The sequence below is a fragment of the Carassius carassius genome, chromosome 20 (genome assembly GCF_963082965.1).
Source record: "Carassius carassius chromosome 20, fCarCar2.1, whole genome shotgun sequence".
In the NCBI taxonomy this organism is placed as follows: domain Eukaryota; kingdom Metazoa; phylum Chordata; class Actinopteri; order Cypriniformes; family Cyprinidae; genus Carassius; species Carassius carassius.
In genome coordinates this window covers 11661605-11675921 of record NC_081774.1, presented here as the reverse complement: position 1 = coordinate 11675921, position 14317 = coordinate 11661605, and the positions used below count along the sequence as shown (strand labels likewise).

At 38.9% G+C, this 14317-nt stretch overlaps 1 protein-coding gene across 2 annotated transcripts in view; it reads right to left on the bottom strand.

Moving 5' to 3' along the window:
• LOC132096344 (pappalysin-2-like) overlaps positions 1-14317 on the bottom strand; it is a 69122-nt gene extending 54805 nt beyond the window's left edge. For both annotated transcript variants that reach the window (XM_059501634.1, XM_059501635.1), the window contains exons 1-2: positions 12523-14317; positions 9285-10347 (exon numbers count right to left, since the gene is read on the bottom strand). In XM_059501634.1, coding sequence (XP_059357617.1) covers positions 9285-10347; positions 12523-13342 — 1883 coding nt within the window. In that variant the 5' untranslated portion in view covers positions 13343-14317. The remainder of the gene's footprint in view (positions 1-9284; positions 10348-12522) is intronic.

Below are 14317 nucleotides of genomic sequence, written 5' to 3'. Positions count from 1 at the left end.
TGCACACACACAGAGCAGTGAACACACACACACACACACACTGTGAGCACACACCCAGAGCAGTGGGCAGCCATTTATGCTGCGGCGCCCGGGGAGCAGTTGGGGGTTCGATGCCTTGCTCAAGGGCACCTAAGTCATGGTATTGAAGGTGGAGAGAGAACTGTACATGCACTCCCCCCTCCCACAATTCCTGCCGGCCCAGGACTCGAACTCACAACCTTTCGATTGGGAGTCCGACTCTCTAACCATTAGGCCACGACTTCCCTTAAACCTAAGGGAATCATTATTAGTTATATTGATATATATATATATATATATTAGTGGTGGGCCGTTATTGGTGTTAACGTGCTGCGTTAACGTGAGACTCTTATCGGGCGATAAAAAAAAATCGCCATTAATCTATTCTCAAAGTTGGGTTGGGAGCTGGGTCTATACTAAGCAAGCTATGATGACTTTCACCTTGATATTTTATGGCTGAGGCCAGCATAAAAAGATGCTCAGGACAGTTGACGGGCCACTGCTGCGCATCGTCATGAAAGCTTATTTTTTTCACGTGTTTTTAAGTCTTACCGCTCGTCGATTTAAACATTAAAGCATCCAAACACAAGACGCGGAAAAGTTGAACAGAGTAGCTGGTCACTCGCTAAAAAAAAATTTTTTTTTACAAAGTTAACGTAAAGCCCTGATATGATATGAATTCTTTTTACTGGGCATAAATGCTAATTTAAAAAAGTACTATAATCTATTAAGTTCAGGATATCTTTGGTCTAAAAGGTTGCTAGTAACTAAAAAACAAGTACTAGGTCTATTTTTTTTCTTAACGAGAAGAGTATAATTAACTCTTTCACACATTAGTTTAAAATATTCTAGCTGAGCCCCCAGGGTGAGTTTTTTTAGGCAACCATTATTTTTGAATGTATAGCCTTATTTTTTCCATGGCATCATGATATTAATAAAACATGTCATAAGATTATATTTGTAAGGATCATTATTGCTGCTTCTACAGACATCAGCACATATTTTACAAAAAAATGTATGGTTTTGCTAGTACTTATGTGTATTTAAATGTATGAAACCTCAAATAAGTATTATATGGTTGAAAACACTAAATAGCTGTGATATGACAAGCGCTCATCGTGTCCGATCTGGCTCCACACCAGCAAAAGCAGATTTGAATTCAGCAGTTGATGATATGACGCTATGGAATGATATTCCGGACTTTATTCAAAAGGAATTGCAAATTATATTCGCAATTGCGTTTTCAATTTGTGGACGCATACAATGTGACATAATCCAAACGCAAATGCAAATCGCGCATTACCGTTTGCATTTTCGTTTAAGAGAATGCACAGTGTCTGCCAAATTTAAAATGGAAATGCAAAGTCCGTTTGCAATTGTGTTTCCCATATCTTACGAGCTATGAGCCTGTCATATTTAAATAGCAATATTAATTACCACATTTGCCTTTTCACTCTCTCTGCACTGTGCATGTAAACTGCCAAAACTCAAATGGAATCGCAATTCCTTTTGCATTTGAATTTCCAACGTCTACACGGAAACCTGTCAATCAAGTGACAAGGGTGGGGCCATTTTATTGGGCGTGTTTGCATTGGGAAGTGACGTCACTCACAGTTGACGGTAATAAAAGAGGCAATTGATATAATATTTAGTTTCATTTGTAATGACTGTATATATACACATTTTCCTGAACTAAGTACATTTCTGCTGCTATTATTATGTTTAAATAAAAAATGAAAGGAGGCAGTGGTATTTCATATCCTTTTTTGTTTTATTGTAAATATACAGTGAGGAAAATTGCAGTAGTCAAGGCGAGCTGACTGAAGTTATCATGTACGCTTGCTGTTTGCAGAATTACCGGACCTGCGTCCTCACAGACATCACACTCCTGAGTCGAATGCACAAAGTCTGAACTGCCGAGGATGCATGTCCGAAATCAGCGTCTATTTGCCTAATCTTTCAGGTGTTACGGTTTAACTGTTTACTGTGTTATCTGGTGACCAACTTCCTGGTTCAGGACAGGTCTCTGCTGCAGATGTGCTGGAACGACGGCAGCAGACTCAGCAATTCTGTAAGCACAAACTGACATGATATTAAGTGTTTAATAAACGCAGACTTGCTCATTGCATTATTCAGATATTCTTGTAAAGATTACAAGTTATTAGTATGATCACCCGTTTCGCGGCAGAAGTAAGTAGGATAAACAAAAAAATAAAGTACGTCTGTGATGGCGCGGGTTTCGAACACGCGCTAAAAGACGGAGCACTGTGCCACGAGACGAGAGTCACTAACCACCGAGCTACCGATCTACACCGAATCAGCTCCAGATCTCTCGATTGAAGACAGGACTCTCGCCGTCACATCGTGCTGCTGCTGAATCAAGGAAATGTGACCGTGTTAACTTGTGACCTGTGTTTACCTATTTTGAAAATAAACCATAGCAGACCACTGACTACATTTTATGGTTCATGATGTTAAAGAACATTTCATAACATCTCAGACAACTGTACATTTGTGGCTACTGTGGTTTAATTATAAACACTATCGATAACTCATATTTACCATAGTAAAACATGGTACATTTTAGTATGATCGAAGATACAAAAATTCTTCGAGAACAGACTTGTATATGTGCATTCCCAGAAGAGATGAGAAACGGATTCGTGTTCAGCACCACAAAAAGAACATAAAGTATCAATATCAGGAAACATCTTTTTTAAGTAAAGCTTCACAGGATAGAAAAGATGAAGTAATTTTTAAGACACATCCTTAACCCTGTTGGTTATTAAGTATTTAGATGACAAACTCCACACAAATTAATTAATAATTATTTATTACGTCGACTGTGAGTGACGTCACTTCCCAATGCAAACACGCCCAATAAAATGGCCCCACCCTTGTCACTTGATTGACAGGTTTCCGTGTAGACGTTGGAAATTCAAATGCAAAAGGAATTGCGATTCCATTTGAGTTTTGGCAGTTTACATGCACAGTGCAGAGAGAGTAAAAAAGGCAAATGTGGTAATTAATATTGCTATTTAAATATGACAGGCTCATAGCTCGTAAGATATGGGAAACACAATTGCAAACGGACTTTGCATTTCCATTTTAAATTTGGCAGACACTGTGCGTTCACTTAAACGAAAATGAAAATGGTAATGCGCGATTTGCATTTGCGTTTGGATTATGTCACATTGTATGCGTCCACAAACTGAAAACGCAATTGCAAATAGAATTTGCAATTCCTTTTGAAAAAAGTCCGGAATATCATTCCATATGACGCCCTGACCATTCTAATCACACCGGTGTGATCATATGATTCAGGGACCAGCCAAGACTGATCACACCAGTGTGATCATATGCAACAAAGGGTTAAATACTAGTAACTATTGGAATAAGTACTAGTATTTAATAAATAAGAACTATCTAATGAATAAGTACTAGTAACTTTACAAAAGACACTAGTACCTAAAGAATAAACACTATTACCTAAAGAATAAGCACTGGTAGCTTAAGAATAAGGACTAGTACTTAATGGAAAATATACTAGTTTCTAAAAAATAAGTACTAGTAGCATGAAAATAGATACTAGTATAATTATAGATTAAGGGCATGTCCACATGTACACGAGTATTTTTATAAAAGTTTTTCCTTCAATTAAAAAAAAAAATCTCTGTCCACATGAAAATGCAAACGAATGCTAATATGCACTGTCAAGAGCATGCCAAACCAACAGGTGGCAATATAATCTCAACCGTAAAGCCATGTTGGCCAGTCAGAAGCCTGAAAAAGTTTCAAGTAGGCGGAGATAACTGCGCAGACTCTGACGTCAAAAGACAAAAACTGTGGTTTCACTATATACACGACAACACTGCAACCAGAGTTTTTAAAAATCCTCACCGTGGCAGGAGTTTTCAAAAATGTTCATTTCAGTGACCTGGTGCTGCATTTACAAGTTCATTTACAGCCAAACCGAGTAGAAAAAGCTGCGGTTTTAAAAGTAATCGTGTTCGTGTGGACAGGGCCTATATGTTAAAACGGCTTTCCATATTTGAACCTCATTTCATAGAGCTGTTGGTTTAAAGAGGTCCCGTTCTTAATGCCCTTTGGATCGTGCAGAAGGGTCGAGCCTATTAGCTGAACCACCTACTGTTTCTTGGACCCGTTCCATGTGAGAATAAACCAAGTAACATACGTCTTGCGTCTTTTTTTATTATTAAACAAGCAAAGGCTGTGCCAATCTTCTTGAGTGTTGCCTAAATCTCTCCTAGGGCTAATTAAGCAATAGAATTCAAATGATCTAACAATTTATGTTCACACGACTTAGACTTAAACAATGTGCTGGTCCAGATCTGTTCTGAAAAATACAAATATATTTTGGACCATTTCTTTTTTTTTTTTTTTTTTTTTTTCAATTAAGTAAAGCCAATCAGATGTAGAATGCTGTGAGACTGCCAGACCAAATATTGAACACAATGGACATGTGCATAAAAATCCTAAAAATTGGATTTGAAAAATGAATCGGATTAATTTGCCATTTAAACAAATCCATAATAAATGTTGACAACAGTAGACAGTGGAAAATGATTGCGAGAGGTGAAGTAATACAGTATACGTCATGTACCATTGTATGAAGTATAAGACAAAGTACTGTATGTGACAAAGCATGAGCCAGGGTACAATGGGCATGACAAATATAAGCTGTGTATTCACAACGACACATATATGAGTGTCGTGATTCAATCCTGCCTACTTCCTCTGCTGTCTTATTTGACAAAATATTTATACAAATCAATTCAAAGAATTGGCTTTCCTTACAGAAAGTGAGTGTGAACTATGTAGAAGAGGAAACCAAATTCACTTAGAATGCAGTGTTCAAAGTTGCTTTGGAAGTAATAAGATATTTTAAAAACTATTTACCAGTCCAATCTTTGAATATGCTTTAGGAAGAACATATTTTTATTCTTACAGATTAATCCAATAAATTATGAAAAAAGATATAATAGTAATAATAATAGGCTAATAAATAAGCAAAAATAAAAATTACATGTTCATTGTTTCGGAAGTTACAAGGAAATCGAAAACCAACCACAAACCAACTGATGCCACGAAAATGCTTATTCAGGGAACAAATACAACATGAAAAAAACAACAGCAAATGAAAATGTTCAACTGTCAGCACAGTCCTCTAATCAGAGCAATCACGGATGTCGGGGAAAGGGATTGACTGGCACATGGTTAAATTCTGAGTCAGAAGTGGGTTCTGCCACGAAAATGTAACATCTGAATATTTGCCCCCTTGACTTGCACTTATTGATTCCAGACATTACAAGGTCCAAAAAATGTCATAAAATATAATCAACAAACTGATAGATAGATAGATAGATAGATAGATAGATAGATAGATAGATAGATAGATAGATAGATAGATAGATAGATAGATAGATAGATAGATAGATAGATAGATAGATAGATAGATAGATAGATAGATAGATAGATAGATAGATTAAACTCTAAAGTTCTTAGCAATGGATATTACTTATAAAAATTTAAGTTTTGATATATTTATGGTAGGGAATTTACAAAATATCTTCATGGAACATGATTTTTACTTAATATCCTAATGATTTTTGGCATAAAAGAAAAATAAAAAATTTTAACCCATACAATATATTTTTGCAAATTGCTACAAATATACCCATGCGACTTAAGACTAGTTTTGTGGTCTTTATACTTCCATGAAGTCATCCAATAAATGGTTTTACCTGTGTATTAACCTAAAGTATTTTTGGGAAGAAAAAAAAAACTACACACTTCACCTTTCAGCTGGACACAATCCTTTCGAATAACACACAAAAAAAGAAAACTATTTATTAAAACATATTCAAAACCACTGATCCACTATCTCGCAGCAAAATAAATAAAGAAATAAATACATCATAAATCACTGAAATTGCTAAGCATCCATCAAAGTTAATTACTAAAGAGAAGAGTTATCAGGTAGTTCAGTTCTACTGGCTTAAATGTCTGGACTAAAATGTCTTTACTTTCTTCTCGTTCCATTTCTGGAGCTTGCCAAAAAGCACCTGGTGGTTCCCTTGTGCTGTTTCTCTCTGCTTCAACAACAAATTTGCGTAGTGACAGCCATTGGCAAGTACTCGAGCTTCACTGCCCAGCAGCAGATACCTGGGCTATAACTCACAGAGCAAAACATTAAAATCCCAGACCTCCACATAAAAAGTACGCTATACAATTGCCATCAAAATGTCATCCCTGCATTAATTCTATGCAAACTCTGGACCTCAGCCTTAGCGATACACTCTTCCAGCATGGTAAGGAAAGACCTCTCTAAGGGCTTAGTCTATGAGACCTAGGTTAATCCAGTCCCATTGGCTATTAGCATTTATACTTATTGACACATCAAATTTAGAGGAAAACAAGTCCAGTAAATGAATCTTTGGGTTGTTCAGTACCTTTGGATTGTTTTTTGAGTATGGTGTGCCAAGGACAGTATGCTACTCCAGGTCACCACTACTACAAACTGTTGGCCTTAGTAGAAATAAGGAGGTCTGAAATTCCCTGAAGAAAGCTATATCTTTTAGTATCCCCAATCATCTCAATGGCAGTTGCTCGGCTGGCACAGGAACACAGGGAACTCACATCATGATAAAGCTGATTGGAACAAGCCCCACACTCTTTAGTGACTATCCTGATCTTTGGAAAGGAGAATTATCCACTTCACACTCATAAGTGCCTTTCAAACAAAGAAATGTTGATGATATATAACTGCAACTCAAAAGTTTGGGGTTGCTATGACTTTAATGCTTTTGAGACAAATCTCATTCACCAAGACTGCATTTCTCTGATCAAAAATACAATAAAAATTGTAATATTGTGAATAAGTATTAAAATTTTAAAGAACTGTTTTATATTTTAATGAATTTTAACATGTAATTTGTTGTAAATTAAAGTGTGTAATTACATCATCTTCCACCAGGGGCAACAGGGCCATGCTAATCAGTCAAACCTTAACCCCTTGGTGCAAACAGCATTGAGATGGCGTTCAAATGATTTATTATCCACCAGCCACGGACAGAAAGAAATGTTCTGCCTGTGGATTTTGGCTATGAACTTGCTGTTGTCCTCTTTAAAGGGTCTCAGAGCAAAACAACCAAAAGAGTGTTTCTTAGACCATCATCCAATGGTATCATTGGGGCCCTATTAATCTCTATAGTAGCCCTTCAGGAACAGATAGGCGGTTCTTAAAGAAAGCTTGTTTTCAAGCAACCATAAAATGTCAGCAGCTTGTGGCTGAGACACAAGGTCTTGTTGCACACTGAGCCTGGAACAACACTTTCTAGACTGCATCTGGAAATTTGACATACAGCAAATTAATCCTGCTGATAAAAAGGCTTAGTATAATCACATTTTCAGGATGTTACGGTTTTGTTAACGTCTACTTACAGTACGTAGCATACGTAGCATCAGAAAAAATAAAAGACACTGCGGTAAGCCATCAAACAATTTGTACGGGAGCAAAACTGTCCTGCCTTTCACAATGAATAGTGTCGAGACCTCTGGTTTTGTTGTTTAGCCACATTAAGTGTATACTTTGGCTCAGTTTTGCATCCAAATTTTCCATGCTTTTTAAAGTTATTCCAGAAGGCCGATTTGTATGCTTTGCATGTTGAGTAATACAGAATGCTCTGACAATCTTGAAAATAAAAAATGAAAAAGTTAACATTATTTCACAATAAGACAATTTGGTTTTCTTTTTCCTGATGCTGCTGTGAGAACATTTAACAAGCACATAACTTTTGTCAATTTCTTGAACTCAAAAAAACAGTTCACAAGGATCCTGAGCGAGGGATAGGGACCGCTTTTAATCATTTTGTCGGCCTAGCACATTAATGCAAACAGTTTTTGTAGGAACACATATGCCAAGGACATAAATGTACATAGTTGATGTAATGATATGGTATCTGACTATGGTACCTGCATGAATTTCTATAGATGCAAGCAGGCGGTCAGATATCATCCTGAAGAATTTTTTTGCTAGAAAGATTTTGCAATTCCTCAATTACAGTTTTTCTCAGTCGCTTTGGTACATTTCTCGAATCAAACTCACAGTTTGCAAAACAGTAAGTGCATTTCTCAAAACAACTCGTACAAATAGCAAAACACCATGGATTACCTGCAAAAGCCAGTCTCTTGCACAAAATCCTTAGTTCATCTCTCAAAAATAAATATCTGTGTCAATGAACATGTCAGTGCCATCGAATGACAAGTCCTTGTGTCATAGTTTATAGATAAGACAGTCAAATTGCTTAGTCATGTTGTCAATATAACAGTGTACTCTGGAGAGATGTTCTGATGTAAACTATGGCAACATTTTGGATGACAGTTACTGTATTGAACAGTATGCAATATGCTTATGTATGCCATATATCCATTTCAAAAGTACAAATTTACACATTACTGTATGTGGGATATTGATTGAAAGAGACTGGATAGAATTCCCAGTTACACTTTTACTAGTGGTCTGGCCAAAAAAAAACCTTTACAATGTCATTGTGATATAGAAAAGGAAAAAGAAATATGGGCACAAAGATGAAAATAAGTCAATTGTCAAAATGTGTAACTCTTGTGTTGTCCTCTGTCTATACAGTATAAGCTTTCCAACTGAAGATTCATGAGATGAACCTTTGAGCTATTTCAGAGAAATGGTTTATCATTGGTTTATCATCTACATTCTCCTCATTAGTAAATATTCACTTGCACAATTCATGCCAAACTGACAAAAAGTCTAATAATAATGTGTAAAAAAAAAAAGTGTGCTTGGCAGTTTATTGCAACTAGATTAACCATTTTGCATTTAATGACTTATACGATGAACTAAAGACTCGATGTTTTGGGGGGTAAGACTATTGCACAGAAAACTATATAATAAATTTTGAGCAACATGACATTAGCAACCGATAATGTAGGAAACAACAGAGAATTGTACATAATCATTTGCATGGATGTTCCAAAGCATTTGCAACTTGTTCAAAGAATTGAGAAACTGCTTTTTTGATGTGCACAAGTGACACAATGATGTGAGAATTGAACAGGTAGTTTTGAGAATTTCAATTCTGATCTGAGAAATGTACCAAAGTGACTGAGAAAAACTGTAAGACCAAAACGTGAACCCTATTACACATCCCACTAAAATTAAATTTAATTCAAGTTTGTTGCCAAAGTGGAACCATATTGAATAACCTCACCTCTGAGAAGACTCAGGATCAAAGCAGGTCTTTGCGACATCTGTGACCTCGGGGTCACAGCAATCACCATCATCATAATCATAGTGAATGCTGTTGCACTCAGGGTTGCAGACTCCATCCCTCCTCTTCCAGTTGTAGCAGGGCCCCATGCGCAAGCAGTCACCCCCATCGTGGCCCGTTAGAGGATGGTCACACTCGGGATCGCAGTGGCGGTTCCCCACCTTGGCAATGTGGCAGTTGCTGAGGATGAAGCGCCGTTGGAGGGAAGAGTTGTAGATGGTGTGAATGCTGAGCTCAAGGGTGATGTTGTAAGGACGGAAGGCATCTTTCAAGGCCTGGTGTTGGAGCTGGATCTGCTGGAGAGAGACCGTAGGGTCACTGCCATCATCCTTACAGATGTTCACGATACGGTATCGTAGGCGCTTCTCGGCTCGGAGTTGCCAGTGCTGGTTATAACTGAGGATGAAGTCAGCATTGTCACACACGGTCACGCCACATGGAGGTGGAAGAAATGGAGAAACAAGTTGCCGCTCAGGAACAGGAAGAGCCACAATGACTGGGTTGTGACGGTCTTTGTAGGGCGCCCACTGATTCTCAACCTCTGAGAAATCTGCCCACTGTGACAATATGGGCGTTTGTTTCTCTGCATGGGATTGGTGACCTTTAAGAAGTTCTTCGTGAGTGCGCACATAACCCCATAGCGCAACACCTCCCAAATGTCCACGGAAACTGTGTTCATGATCTGACTGGTCTCCACCAAGCAAAAACAGGCGACAGGCCTTTATGTAAGGACTGTATAGGTCACCCGACTGTTCTCTGCTCTCGCCAACCTTCGAGTTGTCTACGTATAGCGCCATCTTGTGGCCATCATAACTGGCCACCACATGAGTCCAGCTGTTGGGCTGGTAGCGCTGGTGCACTATTATAGTGGTGGATTTGAGTGCCCGATCTGTGCGAAGGGAGAAGAAAAACCTGCCGTCTTTTCTTCCTGTAGGGTCTGCTGCTCGAATCCCAACAGACCAACCTTTTTCGCTCAAGGGATACGAGCAGTTGTCAAACACACCTAGAAAAAGAGCAAGTCAATGAGCTTCATCAAGCACAGAGTAATTGGTGTTTAATTATCTGAAGAGTTTAAGAGTTTAAGTCATTTCCATTCAACAAATCCACTGATATTCCCAGACGCCTTTCTTAGGAGCAGTCACATCTGGCAGCCAGATGTTACCGTCGAAGGACAGAGAGAGGTCAGGGAACCCCTTCACCCTCCTAACAACACACGCACATGCGAGCACATACACAGTTGGGTGCATTATTTCCTGCAAACGGGAGAACGAGAGATGGGCAGCTTTAAACAAAATATCCTGAGGGACATGGACCACACTGAAATTTCATTCATTGGAAAAGCCTGCCGATGTGTGTGCAGAGCTCCAGCGTGCGACAACATCTGCCAATTTCTGTGTGTATCAGACCTGAAGTCATGAATTTTAAGATAAACCATTCCAGAGTACTATCCACTTGGATGCTACTACATTTTCAAAGCCTGAGTTCTTATCTTACTGTTTTTATATTGTCTGTCTCCCACTGAATAAAAGACTCATAATAATAGTACCTCAGACTGGCCCGGAGTGCTGAGTTTGGCTGGAGACAAAATGTGCTGAAGATTTTTGTTTTTTTTGTAACCTTGTATAACTGATGGCTTCGATATGATAAGTGTTTATGAGAGACAGAGAAAAAGTGAGTGTTTTCAAACAGTATCACTTAATAGTGAGTGCTGAAAAAGTCCACTTCCAGTAAACCTTTAAACGCTCATTTGGCAGCGTGAGGAATTTTTTAAAAAACTGGCTTTATAACTATAGATTCGTCCACTGATTGTTAAAAGAAATCCATTGACCTCAGAAAGAGCTGGAGTGAATGTTCACATGATTTTAGTGATGATGACAAATATGTCAGTGGGAAATAATACAATCTTAACATTAGCAAGATGGTAGAAACCCTCATTTATTTAAGAGGTTTGTGAGATTTGACGTCATTGGGGAATACTGATTTTCTCCAATTGGTGGATGAGTTTAAAATGGAATATCTAATGCTCTCTTTGAGGTCTGATAGATGACTCATCAGTGTTAGAAACAGATGAATAATATTTGCACCCCCTTTCGCCTAAAAGCCTGTATTTTGGCATCCATGGTAGAGGAAAAGCCTTGCGCAGGTTACAACCAGAGAACTCTGGGCTTTGTTCTCCTTACTGGGAACTAGGCTCAGAAGCACTTCCAAATATAATCATTTCCACATTGACCCTCCTTAGCAGCCATACAAAAATGCACATTTACCTGATTATGAAAGCTCCCTTGGGGGATCTGGCACCTTCTGTGATGTTCCACAGCTTACTTTGTTTGTTTTTGTTTTTGTAATCATAATGTGTGCTTTGAAAAAGCCAACTAAGATGCCTGTCAAAACCATACAGCAAGATAACTAACATGATAGAGAAAAATAAGCCCCCCCCCCCCCTACACACACACACAAAACAATTGGAAAGCATTAACAGACAACATTTCACACATCATCTTTGCATGTGAAAAACTACCTAATTTCTGCTTTGAAAATCTTCTAAATATATCAAACAATTGTGCTGGATGGCAGTTAGCTGTCAGTGTGAATACAGTGTCCAGAACATGCAAGAACATGCAACTTATAAATCAAACCTTGGAAACGCAAAGAGCCATATGCACTAAACAAGTGATTAAATAAAGCAGGCAGGACACATTGAGCAGGTGGTGGCCACTTGTTCCTCTAACACTCCTTCCTTAGCACTACTCATCGTTTGCACCTCGTAAGCAGCTGATTTCCCCATTCTCCTTTCACCTGCTTGTCAGCTGATATCCTCAAACAAAGGCCTTTTAAATGAAACAACAACATGTCAAAGCTATGACACAACAAAGAGTCCGCCTCACTCCATTTGATGCACATGATGAACTGAGGCAGGTTCGAGGAATGAATCTGACTTTCCATAATCATTTTGGTCTGTATGGCTGTATGCCTTTCAGCACTATTTATTCTGATTAGTTGCTAATTGTAAATTATGTATCCTTCAACTTATAACTGCTGCTTTAAGTAATAGCCAATGACAATTCCAATTCCTAGAAAAACTGTTTTAAGAACCTAAGAAAAAGCTGCATCCCTACTTCCAACATTGAAAACATAATTTTGGACAAAGAGAATGATGTATGAATGCACAGTCACCCACCTGCAATGATGGCATGATTATTCTGGCCACCCTCCGGTTTGACCCACAGCTCTAAAGTGAACCTGGAGCGGGGCAGGTCTATGCCAAAGGCAGGGTTCACCTTTAGTTGCGCCGCCTGGCCACCAAAATACATGGCTGTCATCCACTTTGCAGGAACATTTTGTATATCTGCCCTCCACAGCTCCCCAGCAGTACTCTTCAGTCCTTCTTGCTCCCCGGAATAATCTTCATTTTCTGTAGAGAAGTCAGTGTGGTGGATATGGGTGTGCTGTGTATCTTTTGGGACTTCTTCTTTGTTGAACTCCCCAAGGCTCCGTGCAACCCTTCTTAGCGAGGACAAGCTCGCCTTTAGTTCACCTCCCTGATCTGTCTGCGAAGGGTGTCCTTTTGATTTGGACTTTCTAGAGCCAGAATCAGTGGCCCTCTGTAACTGTTTGCCTTGTTTCTTCCATATGAAAGTCTCTTCTTGGGGTTCATCAAATGTCTCCTTCTCATTAATATCCCAGTTAGTTAATTCAACCGCATCTATGCCACTAGAGCCGCACACACCTGAACACGACCTAACCTTTTTACTTTTTCTTAAGTGCAAGTCTATCGAGCGAGTGTACCGTCCAGCGACGCCCGCTAGAGGGTACTGCTGCGCCGCGGAGCGCGGCGGCCGCTTGCGGCTGATTGAGCCGCACTGTTCTCCAGCAAGCGCTCGATCAGCTCTCTGTGCCAGTGTCCGCTTGTACTTCTGGATATGATCTGGCTGAGCCCTGTTTAGCGGCCATGTGTGAAATACTGCAAGAAGAATAACCAGTAGTCTAAAAAAAATCATTTTATTGAAGTGAAGCTGTGTCTTTTAACGCGTGGACATCTGTTTGTTTGTTTGTTTGTTTGTTTGTTTGTTTGTTTTGAATTGCACCTGGGAAGGGAGCTAATAGTTAATTTGCTTAAACTGTTTTGGGTGCCTTTTCTTCATTAATGGTAGCATAAATTTTGTTTAATTTACAATAGGTTAATGAGTTAATGTTAAGGAGATTCTATTTTACTTAATTGTCTTTTTAAAAATTAAAATGTAATGACAAGGGAAGAACGAAATTGTCAGTGCATTAAGGTGGAGAGTCTGTTTTTCACTTAATTTACGATTTATGTAACTGGATGTCGGAATTAATGAGTGAATGACAGCAAACTTTCTACTTTAAATAGTTCCACGTTGCTTTTTGGGTGTTCAGGTTCAAACAGAGCATCTCGCGTCTCAGGGATCTCCTCAAAACAGTATCTTTAGCGCGCAATGACTGCGTAAAAGTCTAATTGTCATTCACTTGTAGTTCATTTACGCGCGCAATAATGTATCCTCGTTGTGGTAGAATGAAAGCGACAATAGCGCGTTTAGTTGCAGACTTACACAGTTTGCTGTCTGGATAGTGTAAGGTTGTTTGGAGAGATGTAACGCTGGATAAAGGTTATTTGAGAGTGCCACCTTTCACCGGCGCGAAATAGGTCGCGTCCAAATGCTCGCGGTCACGCTTCCTTCTGCGAATAAACCGCCAAAACTGTCAAATAAAAAGTCTGTCGAGATTCATTCTAACAGTGGAGTGTTTCAGATATCAGGGAGCTGTGAAAATCCGCTTAAAAGAGTTTATTTTCTCAAAATATGGACCAGTATCCAAGAATGTGGAGGCACTGAAAATAGATTTGTCTTTTTGGCATGCTGGTCCAAGTGAAAACGGCTCTTTGGATCACCTTGAGATGGTGCTGAGAGTCCTCTTGCGCTCCGTGTGTGTCTGTATTCCCAGGCTCAGTCCTGCTG